This window comes from Staurois parvus, unplaced genomic scaffold (assembly GCF_062004578.1).
Source record: "Staurois parvus isolate SC_StPar_1 unplaced genomic scaffold, SC_StPar_1.0 ptg000154l, whole genome shotgun sequence".
Taxonomy (NCBI): domain Eukaryota; kingdom Metazoa; phylum Chordata; class Amphibia; order Anura; family Ranidae; genus Staurois; species Staurois parvus.
Window position 1 is genome coordinate 7,126,969 of NW_028317950.1, and position 17,982 is coordinate 7,144,950.

Here is a 17,982-nt window from a genome sequence, read left to right on the forward strand (position 1 = left end):
TCTGCAGTTCAGTTCCTTAACACTTCCCCCTGCTCACTCTATAGATCTTGGAGAAGATTCTAGAAGCTGTGGCTGGGGTGAGGAGGGGCTGGCCTGCATACTGATCAATCCCCAAGCAGGAGACTTTGCATGGGGCCAGTGTAGCCCTTAACTATGGAAAAGCCTGCTCAGCAGCAGGAGAGTTTGGTTGGAAGATGAAGTGAGAGGCTGGAGAGCAGGAGCATGGGAGGGGGCCCAGTTGGGAAGGGGCTCATCTACAGGCAGAGGAGCTGGAGAGGAGGAAAGCTCAGGACCTCATCGGCCCCAAGAGCTAGGACAATCTGTGCAGCACGGTAGGAGTGGCCCAGAAGGTCTGAAATCAGCCACTGACCCATCAACTCACAGACAGAGGACTGAGTGAGTAGACCTACACCCCCTGGGCCAGTAAGGGGAAGGAGCAATCTGGTGGGAAACTGGATTAGCTTGCTACCCGGGACTGTCTTGCATTTAAAGCGACAGGTATTAGATCCCCTGTCCATTAATACCTTCAATTAGCAGGATAGAGGAGTATCTGTGGTCTGGGGTGGTACACAGGAGATGCTGGGTAGCTCTCCAAGAAGTGAAGTTTGCTGTTAACCTCCCTGGCGGTATTCCTGAGTGTAGCTCGGGGTAAAATTTCAGTACCAAGAGCGGTAACCCCGAGCTACACTCGGGCTTACCATGCGGCATTGCTCAGGGAGTCCCTGCAGCGCTTACCTTGTCCTTCACTCCCCTGCAGCGTCCCCGTCCACCTCCTCCGGCCGATGCTGGCATCCGGCTTCCGTGTTCCGTCCCTGTGACGTCGGGCCGTAACCGGCGGCAAATTTAAAAATTTTTAAAAATTAATTAAATTTTTTGTAAACGAATATTACATAGTAAAACATTGCAGTTTCAAACCATTTCACATATATTTTGTCCCTATTGCTTTGTCCTGTTCCCTGCCTGCATTTTGACTATTCTTTCTGCCTGGAAACTTAGAAATGTCCATGGCGTCCAAAAAGTGTCCCTTTAGGTCAAAAGCGGTTTTAGACCAGCTAGAGAACAGCGATAATAAATCAGAACTACTTGCAGAATTGAGTGATAATGATTTGTGGGGAAATTCATCATCAGACACTGAAAACGATTCTGCGACTTTGCTCAGCAATGTGCGAACTTGGCGCTATATTTCAAATTTCAGTGTTTTTGGTTTGATTATATTATTGAATTAAATTTATTATTATTATATTATTATTTTTTATGATTATTTATTAAATTATAATTTATGATTTCGTGTTTCAAATTTTATCCTAACCGGGATGTTTACTAGACTCTTGTTCGGACAGATTTCAGTGAGTTATTCCTAAAAATTACAGCCTACATTAAAAAAACTACATATTTCCATGCAAAATAATGGTACCGCTTTCAGCACCAAAAATCTGAAATAATCATACCGCCAGGGAGGCTAAAGAGTCTTGTACGTAGTTCCAGGAAGATTGTCCTCAGTTGCTGTTCCCTTGGGCATCCTATACAGCCCTTACCCCATCCAAGGTCTAATTTAAACAAAAAACAAGCTGAAGGACTGGTCACTGTCTCCTGGATACAAGTCTGTGTGGGAAAATGCGTGTTGCCTGGCTGTGCAAGACTATGGGGGGACCCAAAATTTAGCAACTCTTACGGGGGTATTGCTATAATAGGATATACAATAGGATATCTATTCAAAAGCAAGGCATGAAAATCAGATGTGTTGTCATCACAGACAATAGACCCACTAGCCCCTGAGTATAAGCTCTCTGTTAGGTCACCTGATGCTTATTTGTGGTCTCATATGGTTATCTATGGATGGGGGATCAAGAAGGAAGTTTTTTCCCTGCAGGAGCAAATTGGATCATGCTTTGCTGGGTTTTTTGCCTTCCTCTTTATCAACTGTGGGTATACGATTATAATTTTTTTTTTTAATGGTTGAACTGGATGGAATTTTGTCTTTTATCAGCCAGACTAACTATGTAACTATGAGAAAAAGAAAAGATTGCTAAATGTTCACAAAGGTGCATTTTTGAGCAGTTCCAACAAAGCACTGATAACTTGTATTACATGTCACAAGATTGTGCCATAATTTCATGTTTACATTGGAACCCCAACCAACATTTTTATTTTACTTTTTGGATGGAGTGTGAAAGAGTTGAAACCTCTGTTTTATTTTCAGGAGGTGTCCCAGTATAGAAGGATCTTTCTCAACTCCTGCAGTGAGGCTGGTCAACAAGACAGGAAGTGAAAGGAAATCTCCATAGCGGAGATTTCTGACCTTTCCATATGGTATCCAAAATTAGAAAAAAAACCCTCTTGTGTGGAGTTCTACTTTAAAGGTTAGGTAAACCTTAATGCTGTCCTGGGCCACAACAGCATGTTGATGCTCCACCATCGTTGGTGCTTTTATCAGACCAGCAGGCACAACGTGTAGGGTGCCCAGGGGCAGACTGACAACTCATGGGGCCCCCGGGCAATTGGGGCTCATGGGGCCCCTGTGTCCTTGCCCACACTTAAAACACACCCAAAAAAGCATTTAAAAGGTACCAGGGGCATTTTATGGGGCCCCCTACTGACCCCGGGCCCTCGGGCAGTGCCCGAGTGCTCAAATGGTCAGTCCGCCCCCGAGGATGCCCCAAGCAAAGGATCACCATTATTCTCTTCAGTTGTCTTCCAACCTATATGGCACTGGGAAAAAGATCACTAGGACGTTAAAACGCTGTCCCGGTCCTAGGTAGGCCAAGCCACCTGTAACACAAAACTTTATAATATGAATAAATGAATGAATATGTTGAATAAAATATTATTTTATCATGATTTTATTTTTGCAATTATGATGCAAAACATACAATAAAATAACACTAAGAATTCAAATCCTTTTTTTTCCAAATGTACAAAAAGCACATGATGTTGATATTACTGTGTTTTAAAAGGCTTTAAATATTGATGATGCTGTGTTAACCCCTGCACTGCCCAACTGTCACAAGTGATGGCTGGTAAATGTCATCACTTCCGAATATCAAAAAGTGGAAGCGAGCAATGAGAAGACACAGCAGATGGGGAGATAAGTGGTCCTGATGAGAGGGAGGACAATGGTGGGAAAAGGACAGGTGAGAAGCGTGCGGTGGAAGGTGAATGTCACTGATGGGGTGTCAAGTGTGGGATGAGCAAGCGTGGAAATATAGTGAGAGGCAGAATATGTTTCTCCTCCTTCCCTCCCACCCTGCTGGCATTTCTCATACAGGGCACTAGAGACCCCCACTGCTTTTTCTCCATCGCTCCCCACTCTCCGCTATCACACATGGCACCCAGCCCTCCTCCCCCTCACTCACACTTCCCAGATGGATTACAGCCTCATAGGTTCTGACAAGAAGATCTCTTCTCCTTGCTCTCATCTTGCACCGTGTCCCATGGGCTGGAGGCTGCCGGGCTGGTAAGTGAGCACAAACCTCCCCTTATTAACAAAACTCTTGCTTCAGGAGAATTTAAAAGAAGGTCTTAGGCAGGGAAGGGGTTAAAGCACACATGGCGGAGACAAAAAGAAGGCATTTTGCACTGAGATCTAGTATGGGGTTAAATGACACTGCTAACCAGGGCAAAGTGACATGCAGAGCTGATGACAGATTGGGCATCTATGGGGCAGAGGAAGAGAGCAGGGAAGGAAGAGTTAAGCCGGCTGTCCAAGACCATGGCAGATGTAGAATGGAAAAAAAAGGGATTTTAATGAGCCAACGCAGGAGGAGAGTTTGTTGAGCTGCTTATTTGTGGTAGTAGAAGGGTTAACAGTAGAGTGCAAGTCTGCGGCAGAAAAAAGGGTGTGAAATTGGCGCCAGCAGATACATTTATTGTACTCCAGTCTAAAGAGAGAAACCCCTTGTAGGATGTAAATGGCCACTGCCTGCCTTTCATTTTTTATTTTCTATGCACACAGTCAGTGTCCCCCCATGTCCTCTGACTGCTTACCCTAAAAAAGTGCAAGATCATTTTTTTAATCCTGTAATTATGACTTTACCGGAGTCTCAACTCCACCTCCTGACACTTGTTGGACTTCTGCCTGACCTCTGCGTGCTGTCTGAACACCTCCCACGCCTAACTAAAAATATGAAATTTATTCCTCGTGGCAGGACCATGGATCTCACTCCGGTAAAGGACTGTTGAAAATTTCATCGCTTGTCAGTTCTTTTTGGACAGCCATGGCACAGAAAGCTACCATCTGATTCCAACCTAAATCTAAGAGCTTCTGAAAGTCTACTCCCAGCCTGCCTATAACATGCTGGAAGTGTGCAGGGTGAGGTTACTATACTGAAGATCTGCTGTGGGGTCATCCTATATACCTATCTATATATCCTATATATCCTATATATATATCTAGTTTCCAATATTTAAGAATATTCCTGGGTGCTTTTCAGATGGAGAACCCCAACTAGCTAGATAACCTCCCAAGCTGGCCATGCAGAGTTGATTTTTGTAACTGCAAAGCATTTTTTAGGTTTAATCTGAATATATATGAATGCAGTGCGATCACACACCATGTATAAATTGTACAATGTAATTGTCAGTAAATTAAGACCCCCATAACACACATGCAAAGGTTGTACAGGGTCACTAGCTATTATAGAATACATTATGTAGAACTGAACTGTACAAGCTCATGTCACCCCACCCGTAGTACAATTTCAGTACCGTTTTAGAATGCACGATCTACAGGAAACATGTGCAAGAACTTTTATATTTTAATTATTAACCTGCAAAAATGTATTTAAATTTTAAATTTGCAGCTGCATTGCAACTCCTTTGTAAATGCTTCTGAAATATGAAAAGCCAGAGAATACATTTCCCAAGGATAAACCTTCACAGCCATTCCATAGGAATCGGGACAAGTTGGGAACTATGTGTTTATTTTACGGATAGTAAATGATGGCGAGTGTGTCGGTGATCCAATATCCGTTCTCAGGCTTGTTTAGCCTATAGTCCTATGCAGCATGATAACTGGGAGATTATTGAGATTTGTGAAACTATTATCATGATATCTATTCTACTGAATTAAAGGAAACAGATACAAATGTAAAAGATGGTGCATGCAGTTTTGCATATGTAATGATTCTGTATGTGTGTTGAAATGCATTGCATGTTAGGGGCTCATGTGGAGGAGTTAGGGTAAATAAGGCCTCATTCACACGGGTGCAGGGGCGGACTGACAACTCATGGGGCCCTCGGGCAATAGGGGATCATGGGGCCCCTGTGTCCGTGCCCAAACTCAAAAAAGCCTATGAAAAAGGTACCAGGGGCATCTCATGGGGTCCCCTACTGGCCCCGGGCCCTTGGGCAGTGCCCGAGTTTCCAAATGGTCAGTCCGCCCCTGCACGGGTGGTTGTTCTGCCGCTTGTAAATGCATATTTTTTAATTTTGAAATTCCAACATTCCTGGCACAGAGATCACTTGCGTTTGCACATTGCATTTATCTGCATTTACGCGCGATTACATGCGTTTACGTGCGGCTGCATTTAGCTGCAGTAAATTCTTGCATTTTCTATAGCAACTGTTTACTTAATTTCTCTTTGTACTGCAATTAATTGCGTTTATGCACAGACAAAGACGGTACATCGCTCCTGGACTCTGTCAACTTTATTTTTCTTAAACGCATAAAACAGTATGTTATGAAAACGTTGCTAAACGCAGTGTGTGAATGGAGCCATAGGGATGCATTGTCTGCATTTAGATGCGGTAAATAAGTTCCTCTAACCGCAGCTAAAAGCTGAAATCTAACCGCCCATGTGAAAGGGGCAACTGAATATTCCAAATGTAGTTTTTCTAGTGTGGTTTATAACATGACATGATAATTAAATGATTTATCTGTTTCTGTATACTAGCATCCATATTGATTTTCCCACCTTTCTCCTTCTGCTCTCCCCCCCACATACACGCACGCTTTTGCCTCTCCCCTCCTCTCTTCCTTTTATCACCCTCTCCTCTTTGCCCCATTTCCGCTTCTTATTTTTCTTCTCTCTATCTCATTCTTTCTTGCTTTCTCCCTCTCCTATTCTTCCCTTCCTCGTTCAGTCTTTCTCTCCATCTCTTATCTTCCTTTTCTCTTTACCCATTTCTCACTCTCCCCTGTTTGGTCTCTATCTCTCCCTTTCCTCCCTCTCGGTCCTTCTTTATCTCTTTCTCTCTTTCATTCATTCTCTCTTTCCTCCCGCTTCCTCCAGCAGTTTAGCTACTATTTCCTGACTTATTCTCTCCCTCCCTTCTCCTTCCCTCCCTCTTTCAGTCTGTCTCACTACCTCTCTCTCTATCTATCTCTTACATTGTCTTTCTCTCCTTCCCTCTTCCATTCAGTCTCTCCCTATTTCCGTCCCTCTTCCATTCAGTCTCTCCCTCTTTTCTTCCCTCTCTCATTTGGTCTCTCTCTTGCTGTCCCTTTTCTTCCCACTTCCATACAGCCTCTCTCTACTTCTCTCTTCCATTCAGTCTCTCCCTCTTTCCTTCCCACTCATTCAGTCTCTCCCTCACTGCCTCTTTCCTTCTCTCTTCAATTCAGTCCCTCTCTCCTTCCCATATTGAGTTTTTCTTTCTCTATCCTTCCTTCTTCCATACAGTCTGTCTCTCACTGTCCTGTCCTTCCTCTTCCATTCAGTCTCTCTCTCTCTTTCCCTCTCTCATTCAGTTGCTCTTTTGCTGTCTCTTTCCTCCCCCCCCCTTGTCTCTCTTCCTCATTCAGTCTCTCTCTCTCTTTTCCCCTCCCTCATTCAGTCTCTCTCTCACTGTCTCTTTCCTTCCCTCTTCCATTCAGTCTCTCTCCCTCATTCAGATTTTCTCTCTCTCTCCCTCCCTCATTCAGTCCCTCTCTCGCTGATTTTTTCCTTCCCTCTTCAGGTCAGTCTCTCTCCCTCTCTCCGTTCCATATTTAGTCTCTCTTTCTCTATCCTTCCTTCTTCCATTCAGTCTCTCTCTCGCTGTCCCTGTCCTTCCCTCTTCCATTCAGTCTCTCTCCTTCCCTCCCTAATTCAGTCTCTCTTTTGCTGTCTCTTTCCTCCCCCCCTTGTCTCTCTCCCTCATTCAGTCTCCCTCTCTCCTCCTCCCTCATTCAGTCTCTCTCTCACTGTCTCTTTCCTTCCCTCTTCCATTCAGTCTCTCTCCATTCAGCTTCTCTCTCTTTCTCTCTCCCTCCCTCATTCAGTCATTCTCTCCCTCTCCCTCATTCAGTCTCTTTCCTTCTCTATTCCATTCAGTCTCTCCCTCATTCAGTCTCTCTCTCTCTCTTTCTCTCTCTCTCTCTCTCTCTCTTTTCCTTCTCTCTTCTTTTTAGTCCCCCTTCCCCCCATTCAGTCTTTCTCTCTTCCTCTCCATCCCTGCTTTATTCAGTCTCTTTCCTTCTCTCTCTTTCTCTAACACTCAGTCTCTCCCTCTCTGTCGCTTTCAGATTAGAAATTCACAAAGTTATATGATTGTTGTTTGCCGGAATGATCGTTGTTTCAGTTGTAATTGCAAATAAGTCCAGAAGATAACAAAATAACCAAAAATAGTCAAGACATGTATTATAGCTTAGTGAATTTAGTCCTTTCTCCTTCTCCTCTTTTCTTTCTCTTTCCTCCTGTCTCTCCCCAACATCTGTTGCCTTCCTTCCACTTTTTACCAGAACTTTCACATTTGTTATCTCACCTGATTCTCTGTTGATAGCCCCACTCTTTTCCTCTCCATGTCCTGCCTCTGGATGACAGTTATGGCCTCCTACACCAAGCACAACGTTCAGATACCGGACCTGTCTCCTCTGTGGCCTCCACACTATCAGTATTTCACAGACGGTAATCGTCTCCCAGTCATCTGTAAGTTGTTACCAATGTTCCATCAACACTTCTTCAATAGTTTTCTACCCCCACAATATATTTATCCAGTCCCCTCCATTCTTCCGCACCTTCAGACCATCCCTCCAGTGTGCACTGTGCCAAAATTGTCTTCCATAGCATCCCAAAAGCATTACATCTGTGTTCACCTTTATACAACTACTCATCGCATGCCTTCCTGCCCTAACCCCTGGCAGAGGAAAAAAAAAATTATTATAATTATTCTGCCAGAAATGTTCCCATTTCCTGGCATAACCTTCTCCGATATGAAGGATGGGTGTGCATGTGCCATCTGCTAGCTAGAGAGGAACAGGCCTGCAGAAGAGATGGAGAGCGATGTGGGAGAGGCAGATGGAGAGAGGATGGAGAGGGTGCATGAGGGAAGAAAAAACAAGAGAGGTGGGAGAGAGTCAAACCACACAGCGAGGAGAGAGGAGTAAAAACTACGGGGGATTCAATAGGAACATAAGCTACTTATATTGTGACTTAAAAAAAAATCGCATTGCAAGGATTTTCAAACCCTAAATGGAAAGATAATAATAAGCTGATCAGTCTCAGAATTGTAATGAGAAAAGCTGCTGTGTCTGCCTTCTTGGGGCAAGTTCACATCTATCCGCCTTTGTCCGGTTGTTTAGTGCATTTTTTTAACATCTGTTCTAGCATGTTGACACGTTTGCTTTATGCATTGTGGTGCCATGCAGTGCATCTTTGTTGCATTAATACACATTTTCATGCATCATGTGTTTTTGGTCTGGCCAATGGGGATCATTCTTGTGGATTTTGGAAGAGTCTGCTTCCGCAGGCTGGCAATGCATTAAATGCAGTATACATGTGTTTTCATGTGTTACTTTTGTGGGCCTCGCAGGGCATGAAAAGGCACATGCCCCATTTTTCAAAGCACAGTGCATAGATAGAGCGCCACATATAGATCTTGAGGGCCCAAGGCACTTCAGGTTCAGGGGACCCCGTATGCACAGAGTTGGTTTACATTCTCAATGGCAGGCACACATTGCAGTCATAGGCTACCTTAGTAATACTAAAGCTTTGTTTTTTTGGGGGTTTTTTGTGTTTTGTTTTTTTTAAATAACATATTATATTTACCTACTGTGTGCAAAGATTTTGCACAGAGCAACCCCAATCCTCTTCTTCTTGGGTCCCCTGTCAGCGCTGAACAGTGCCACCAATAGCAAGCTGCTTGCTATGGGCGCACTGGTGCGTGCTCGCTCCCAAGTCCTGCTTTATGCGCCCATAAGATACATAAAGCCACGTCATGGAACCCCCATGCTCTCTGCTCATAGCCTCACTAGCTGTGGTTGACAGCAGTGGAAGCCAATGTCTTCTGCTGCTGTGTCTCAGCCAATGAGGAGAGAGACCTGGGACAGTAGGGGCTCTAGTGCACATTGCTGGATTGAGAAGGGGGCTCAGGTGAGCGAGTATTGGGGGGGCTGTGGGGGGGAGAAGCACACAGAAGGTTTTTTTTATTTTCATGCATAGAATGCATGAAGGTAAAAAAACCTTCAGCCAGGGGCGGACTGACAACTCATTGGGCCCTCGGGCCCCTGTGTCCTTGCCCAAGCTCAAAAAAGCCTATGAAAAATGTAGCAGGGGCATCTCATGGGGCCCCCTATTGACCCCGGGCCCTCGGGCAGTGCCCGAGTTTCCAAATGGTCAGCTAGCCCCTGCCTTCAGCTTTTACAACCACTTTAAGTCCTGGTTCACATATATGCAGCTGTGCAGGCTGCGTTTTGCGCGGGCATGAGAGCCCATTCATTTGAATGGACTCCCGTGTCCTGTGACACGCAGAGAAGAAGTCCCTGCACTTCTTCTGAAAACGCAGCCCGCATGAGAATCTCGGTTCCCAGTATGGTTGCGTTTTCCAATGCGGTTGGCGTGCCATTAGAACTAATGGCACCCGTCCGCGGGTCCGCATTCCTCAGTGCGGGTGGTGCGGCTGCACAGATTTTTGTGCGGATCCGCAGCGGCACCACCCACACAGACGTGAACCTAGCTTTTGAGTGTAAGCGCTCTATGTGTGGTTTGCTTGAGCTGCCACAATTCATTTTTAAAAATTATAAAATATACTGGTCCAGAGTAAAAACTTTTACAGATGGTGGCAGGCAAAATATTACTTGCCAAGATACATTTAATGAAAGAGTAATTTTTTACCATTGTATATTTTCTATTTTTTTAATTATTATTTATTGTTTTATATAATTTTTATATTGTTTTATGTTATTTTTGTACAGAGGGTTATTTTATATCATTTTTATATTGTTTTATACTAAATTTGTATAGCAGGGGGCCCCTTCTGTCAAGGGCCTCAGGGCAGTTGCCTCTTTTGCTCCCTTATAAATTCGGCACTTCCAGAGTAAAAACTTTTACAGATGGTGGCAAGCAAAATATTACTTGCCAAGATACATTTAATGAAAAAGAGTAATTTTTTACGATTATATATTTTCTATTTTTTTAATTATTATTTATTTTTTTATATCATTTTTATATTGTTTTATGTTATTTTTGTACAGAGGGTTATTTTATATCATTTTTATATTGTTTTATATAATTTTTGTATAGCAGGGGGCCCCTACTGTCAAGGGTCTCAGGGCAGTTGCCTCTTTTGCCCCCTTTTAAATCTGGCACTTCATAGATGTGAGCTATCTCATCTGGTAACACGTGTTCCTATCACACATCAGATATTTTAAATTTTGACACACACTATACTGCAAAGGTGTGAACAATGCCTTATTCCCTATCGGGGGCGGACTGACCATTCGAACACTCGGGCACTGCCCGAGGGCCCGGGGTCAGTAGGGGGCCCCATGAAATGCCTCTGGTACCTTTTATAGGCTTTTTTGGGTGTGTTTTGAGTGTGGACAAGGACACAGGGGCCCCATGATCCCCTATTGCCCGGGGGCCCCATGAGTTGTCAGTCCGCCCCGGTTCCCTATTCATACATGCATAATTTGTCACATTTCTGTCTTTGACAATGCATGACCAGAGGAATCCTATTATTGTCTGTGGAACAAGTTCACACCTTTGCATCACGCTTCTGTTGACTTGTTGAGGCTGCTTTTCTTTTGACTGTACGTTTTTGGACCGACCAGAGACTTCAGTGGGAGCACATGAAAAATGCATCTGAATCTCATAAAAGAAAAAGGAACAACAAAAGCGCAGAAATTAAGACGTACAAGTTTGAACCTAGATGCCGATGAACTTTAAAGATTATCTAAGCAAAAATGAAACACCTGTTACCTTGAATTCCTAAAATTTATATTGTAATCGAAATGCAGATTTCATGTAAAAGCAATGAGCAAATCATCAGCAGAAAAATACTTTTCTGGAAGAATTCTGTACAACATCTCTGTACAAAACACCTACAAGCAACCTTTGAATTTTTTTTTTTTAGTGATTTAGAAAATTACAACAGCTGTAGATTAAAATAATTTAAAAAAGTAACAGTAGATGTAAACTGAATGAGATTTAAGCCAGGTACAGACAGTTTGAAATTTGGCCGGTTCAACAAGAGTCGGCTGAATTTCGATATATGTATGGTCCTGTTTGTCAGAAGCTAATTGTTAGATCAGCTTCTGTTGAATAGTCCTGCTGCAAAAACCTTCTTCTAACCGATTTGTAGCTGCTGATCAGTGTATTGTGACAGAAGAGAAGTCTTTGTTGTCAGAATACAATAGTGGAGCAGGGAGGATTTCTGCTTCCGCTTTGCTTGTGTGGATACAGGAATCTGTTCAGTGTGTACCCAGCTTAACTAGTTGCCGACTGCAGATAGCCGAATTACGGCTAAACTGCGGCCGGCCAGTTCTGAGTGGACATCATATGACGTCCTCCCAGAACGCGCTCTCCTGCGCGCCCCAGGGGGCGCGCACCCGGCGATCTCCGTGATCGCTGTGTTCTACGGACACAGCTGATCACGTGATGTGGTAAAAGGCCAATAATACCGGCCTTTTACCACGTGATCAGCGGTGTCCAATGACACGCTGATCACAGGGAAATGCAAGTGCCGGTTCTTGGCTGCACTTTCCTCACGCAGTCAGATCGTGAGGAAAGTACTGCCGAGAACCGGCAGTTGTCAGAGCGGGGATCGGCACCGATCATCAGGGCACTGATGATCAGTGCCCTGATGATCGGTGCCCAGCAATGCCACCCGCAAGTTCCGCCCACCTGTGCCCAGCAGTGCGCCCACTAGCTCCGCCCACCTGTGCCCAGCAGTGCACCCACCTGTGCCCAGCAGTGCACCCACTTGTGCCACTCTGCAGTGTCACACACCTGTGCCCAGAAGTGCCACCTACCTGTGCCCACCCACCTGTGCCCACCAGTGCCACCCACCTGTGCCCACCCACCAGTGCTGCCCACCAGTGCCACCCACCAGTGCAGCCCAGCAGTGCTGCCAGTCAGTGCCGCCAGTCAGTGCCCAGCAGTGATGCCAGTCAGTGCCGTCTATCAGTACCCATCATCAGTGTCGCCTATCAGTGCCGCCTATCAGTGCTGCATATTAGTGCCGCCTATCCGTGACACCTCATTAGTGCTGTCTATCAGTGCCGCCTATCCGTGCCACCTCATTAGTACTGCCTATCAGTGCCCTTTAGTGCTGCCTATCAGTGCCCATCAGTGCCGCCTATCAGTGCGCATCAGTGCTGCCTCATCAACGCACATCAGTGAAGGAGAAAAAATACCTGTTTGAAAAATTTTATAATAGAAACAAAGAAACTTTTTTTTTTTTTTTCAAATTTTTTGCAATTTTTAATTTATAGCGCAAAAAGTAAAGCGCCCAGTGGCGATTAAATACCACCAAAAGAAAGCTCTATTTGTGAGAAAAAAATGATCAAAATTTCATATGGGTACAATGTTGCATGACCGCGCAATTGTCAATCAAAGTGCGGCAGCGCTGAAAGCTGAAAACTGGCATGGTAAATAAGGGGGTATAAGTGCCCGATAGGCAAGTGGTTAAGTTTGCTAAAGTAGTGTGCATCATAACCAATTGCCATTTTTTAAAAATTAAATCATTTTTGCTCTTTTTTCGTCTTTTCTTACTGCTCCTGATCCTCTGGAGCCTGTTTGCAGACACTTCCGGCCTGCATGTACTGCTCAAAAGCTGCACTGCATTTCCTGCCAGCAACAACAATGAAGCATGCCTGTTTAATGTGTGTTGCAAGGGCCAGTTTTTGTCTCCATTGGAAGCTCATGTCTCCATTGGAGCACACTTGAGTGATGTGGACAGTGACACAGTTGTCACCCTATAAAAGGAAATTCCAAAACTTTTTTTTTTTTCGTTATCAATGGCTAAGGCAGGCCATACATTATACAATTTTCTTTAGATTTACCAAAAACCATTTAATAAGAGGTCAAACCTAACAACACTTTCACTTGTATCCAATTAGGCAGGCTCTTGCAATACATAGGTGAAGGTAAATCTAAAGGAAATGGCACTGAACAGATTCCTGTATCCATACAAGCAAAGCAGAAGCAGAAATCCTCCCTGCTCCACTATTGTATTCTGACAACAAATTTGGGCAGAAATTGGACAGAAAATTGCATAGTGTATGGCCAGTCTTATGCAGGCCATACATGGGTCGAATTCCGAATGATTTTTCATCCGAAAATCGAAAACGTCGTTTGCTCGGTAATCCGATGGTGCCATCAATTATTTCCTAAATCTGCCGACCAAGTCAAAGTTCACCCCATATAACAGGCAAAACGTCTGTTCCTTCCAGATCATGGCTCATGTGCATATTCTTTTCAGAAAAACGATCATACAATTTGACCATCATTGAGTCGAAAATCGGTAGTTTTTCACAAATTTTCCAACATGCCGATCACCGAAAGGAGAGGAACCATGAAAATTGTTTGGTGCCATTGACCCACTAAAAGAGCCAAAATCGGCCGATTATTCTTCGGACGAAAAATTGGTTAAATTTTGACCCATGTATGGCCGGCATTAGAGAAGAGTTGGAAACCCTATCAGGTTTTTATTATGGTCTGTGTCCCCAGGGAGGAGATTCACTTTTTCTGTGTGCGTTGGTGGTCACTGTCGCAAGGACTGAAATTGATGGACTGTTCAAGGTTTCATAGTTGTTACTGCAATAGAAACAGAGAGGAGTCTTTCAATGGGAAAACCTTTTCTGGTGACACTTGTCCTGTCTGATCACAAACTATTTTCTGCCGGCGTCAGGAGGGCAAAGACAGCACTTACGTGTTTCTACGGCATCACTTCCCCTTGCTGGAGAGCTAGATTCTGAAACATTTCAGCCATCCGGGGTACATTGTAGAAACTGGTGGGTGCTTTCCATGTCCTGGTGACCCAGTCACTGACCCAGGCAAAGGCAAAGTATACACAAGCATTTTTTAATCTTGACTTGTAAATCCTGGTCTGAAGGACATCACATTCAGCAGGCATTTATCAAGTCTCAGCAGGCATTTGTTAAGTGTCTATTAATCATTTGCAAAGCACGATAATATCTAAGAGCTTGCTAAAAGTTTGCTACAAGCTACAACCAAATAAATCCCAGGTCCAGACTGTATAGGAAGAACATTTTAGCAAGTAGTACCCTCCATTCTCCAGCAGTTCCCCACACGTCCTCCTCCAGGGTCCAGCATTGGTCCTCCTCTTGTGAACCGTGGTGGGCATCAAAGATGCATCCACTGTGGGAGCACCATTAAAGCAGAGTTCCACCCAAAAGCAGAAGTTCCGCTTTAAAGATTGGTGTCCCTCTCCCCATTAAGGATTGGCACCTTTGGGGAGCGGGTACTCAAAATTGACAGGTACCCACTCCCACTTCCGCTGCAATCGCCTAGGCAATAGGTAGTGAAAGTTGTTCTCCTACCCTCCCTCCCCGTAGTCTTGTGGGACACGTGACAGGTCCCAGAAGATGACGGGGCCATTCAGGAAGCGCAGGGCTACTTGTGCATGCGCAGTGGGCACCCGGCTGTGAAGCCACAAGCTTTCACAGCCGGGTGCCCACACTGAAGATGCCGGCGCCTGGAATACAGGTCGGCCAGTGAATTGGGCTGCAGTGGGGGCACTGCGGGATTGTGGGACAGGTGTGTGGCTGTTTTTTTAAAAGTCAGCAGCTACAGTTTTTGTAGCTGCTGACTTTTATTTTGTTACAGAGTGAGTGGAACTCCGCTTTAAGCGGCCCTGGACTCACAGGATAAGGGCTCATGTACACTGCAGCTGCTAAACTGACGTTCAGGAGCTATTGAGCATTTTTTTCAGCAGCCCCTGAACTCTCTTTCATGTTTTCCTGTGTGTCCATGCACATCTTCTTACAGGCAGGTGAGTTTACCGTCCTTTTTTTTCACGCACCAAAATTGCGTTCAGGAGCAGATTTTACCGGTGTTTACAAGCGTTTGCGTTTAGACACATTTTTTGACAGGTCCATATCCGGATGCTGTCCAGAGCCTTTCTTCTTCATGAAAAATGCATGCAAAGTGTTTTCCATGTATTCAAATGGACCTAGTACACCAGCGCAGTCAGTTCCAGGTTTTGCGTGAAGGAAAAAATGGTAGAACGTGCTGCATTATGCTCATGGTGGGATCCATAGTGAATACAACCAGAAAAGACAGGTCATCTCAACACATACTGCTCTCTGCTTCTGCTCTCTCGATTTCTATCAAAATGTCTAAAACAGTTAATTACAGTCAGGTCCATAAATATTGGGACATTGATACAATTCTAACATTTTTGGCTCTATACACCACCACAATGGATTTAAAATGAAACGAACAAGATGTGCTTTAACTGCAGACTGTCAGCTTTAATTTGAGGGTACTTACATCCAAATCAGGTGAACGGTGTAGGAATTACAACAGTTTGCATATGTGCCTCCCACTTGTTAAGGGAACAAAAGTAATGGGACAATTGGCTTCTCAGCTGTTCCATGGCCAGGTGTGTGTTATTCCCTCATTATCCCAATTACAATGAGCAGATAAAAGGTCCAGAGTTCATTTCAAGTGTGTTATTTGCATTTGGAATCTGTTGCTGTCAACTCTCAAGATGAGATCCAAAGAGCTGTCACTATCAGTGAAGCGAGCCATCATTAGGCTGAAAAAACAAAACAAACCCATCAGAGAGATAGCAAAAACATTAGGCATGGCCAAAACAACTGTTTGGAACATTCTTAAAAAGACCGGTGAGCACCGGTGAGCTCAGCAACACCAAAAGACCCGGAAGACCACGGAAAACAACTGTGGTGGATGACCGAAGAATTCTTTCCCTGGTGAAGAAAACACCCTTCACAACAGTTGGCCAGATCAAGAACACTCTCCAGGAGGTAGGTGTATGTGTGTCGAAGTCAACAATCAAGAGAAGACTTCACCAGAGTGAATACAGAGGGTTCACCACAAGATGTAAACCATTGGTGAGCCTCAAAAGCAGGAAGGCGAGATTAGAGTTTGCCAAACGACAACTGAAAAAGCGTTCACAGTTCTGGAACAACATCCTATGGACAGATGAGACCAAGATCAACTTGTACCAGAGTGATGGGAAGAGAAGAGTATGGAGAAGGACAGGAACTGCTCATGATCCTAAGCATACCACCTCATCAGTGAAGCATGGTGGTGGTAGTGTCATGGCGTGGGCATGTATGGCTGCCAGTGGAACTGGTTCTCTTGTATTTATTTATGATGTGACTGCTGACAAAAGCAGCAGGATGAATTCTGAAGTGTTTCGGGCAATATTATCTGCTCATATTCAGCCAAATGCTTCAGAACTCATTGGACGCTTCACAGTGCAGATGGACAATGACCCAAAGCATACTGCAAAAGCAACCAAAGAGTTTTTTTAAGGGAAAGAAGTGGAATGTTATGCAATGGCCAAGTCAATCACCTGACCTGAATCCGATTGAGCATGCATTTCACTTGCTGAAGACAAAACTGAAGGGAAAATGCCCCAAGAACAAGCAGGAACTGAAGACAGTTGCAGTAGAGGCCTGGCAGAGCATCACCAGGGATGAAACCCAGCGTCTGGTGATGTCTATGCGTTCCAGACTTCAGGCTATAATTGACTGCAAAGGATTTGCAAACAAGTATTAAAAAGTGAAAGTTTGATTTATGATTATTATTCTGTCCCATTACTTTTGGTCCCTTAACAAGTGAGAGGCCCATATGCAAACTGTTGTAATTCCTACACTGTTCACCTAATTTGGATGTAAATACCCTCAAATTAAAGCTGACAGTCTGTAGTTAAAGCACATCTTGTTTGTTTCATTTCAAATCCATTGTGGTGGTGTATAGAGCCAAAAATGTTAGAATTGTGTCGATGTCCCAATATTTATGGACCTGACTGTATGTACTAAAAAACTGATGTATTGTCAATATAGTGACATGGAGGTTTGTGGGATGTGTAGCACTACCCCCTTAAAAGTCACTGAGTTTTGGGTCCCCCTAAAGCTCTGCACAGCCAGGCAACACGCATTTTCTTCCACACTTTGCACACTGGAGTCAGTAACCAGTCCTTGAGCTTCGTTTTGTGATTTTATTAAAGGGTTTAGAACTTAGATGAGTTGAGGGGTGTGTGGGATGCTCAATGAACTGTAGAAACTTGAGGACAAATTAGAGCAACTACGTACAAAGATGTGGACAAAAAGAAATAGTCTCTCTGAGAGAATTCAAAGCCCTCTATCGTACCTCCTCAGACCCCAGATGAATCCTCCTTTTCACCCAGCTGTACTGAGGGTGTTCCCTGGACAAAGGGACCCTGAAGCTCCCAAAATTTAGAACAGTCCCAGATGAGAAGCTAGTTGGGATTTCCATCTGACTGCCCTCTTCCCTTGTTTGGCCCAGGGGGTGTAAGGGTACACACACTGTCCTTCCTGTCAGCTTGTTGGGTTGCTGGCTGCCTTCGGGTCTTCCGCAGGGCTGGCTCCTTCCCTGCTGCTCAGGATGTCCCTCTTAGAAGACAGTGGTGAAGTCGAGATTCCCTTTTCCAGTACCTGCCTGTAGGCAGGCCCCTTCCCTAGACTCCATCCCAGGCTACACACTCCAGCCTTCACTCCATCTTCCACCCTACACTCACTGACTAATTCCTCAGGCTCTGTCATACTTAAGGGTTGCCTTGGTCACCATGCCCAGCCTCCTGCCAGGGGATTAGCCTGGGTCCCTTAGA

General features: G+C 44.5%; 1 protein-coding gene across 2 annotated transcripts in view; it reads left to right on the forward strand.

Moving 5' to 3' along the window:
- The first annotated feature begins 3,259 nt into the window (after window positions 1-3,259).
- The window catches only part of LOC149463458 (chemokine-like protein TAFA-1), a 39,710-nt gene continuing 24,987 nt past the window's right edge, over window positions 3,260-17,982 (forward strand). The window contains exons 1-2 of one of the 2 annotated variants that reach the window (XM_089674987.1): window positions 3,260-3,454; window positions 7,702-7,847. In XM_089674987.1, the coding sequence (XP_089531113.1) occupies window positions 3,363-3,454; window positions 7,702-7,847 (238 nt within the window). In that variant the 5' untranslated portion in view covers window positions 3,260-3,362. The remainder of the gene's footprint in view (window positions 3,455-7,701; window positions 7,848-17,982) is intronic. The other variant, XM_089674988.1, reaches the window with a different exon arrangement.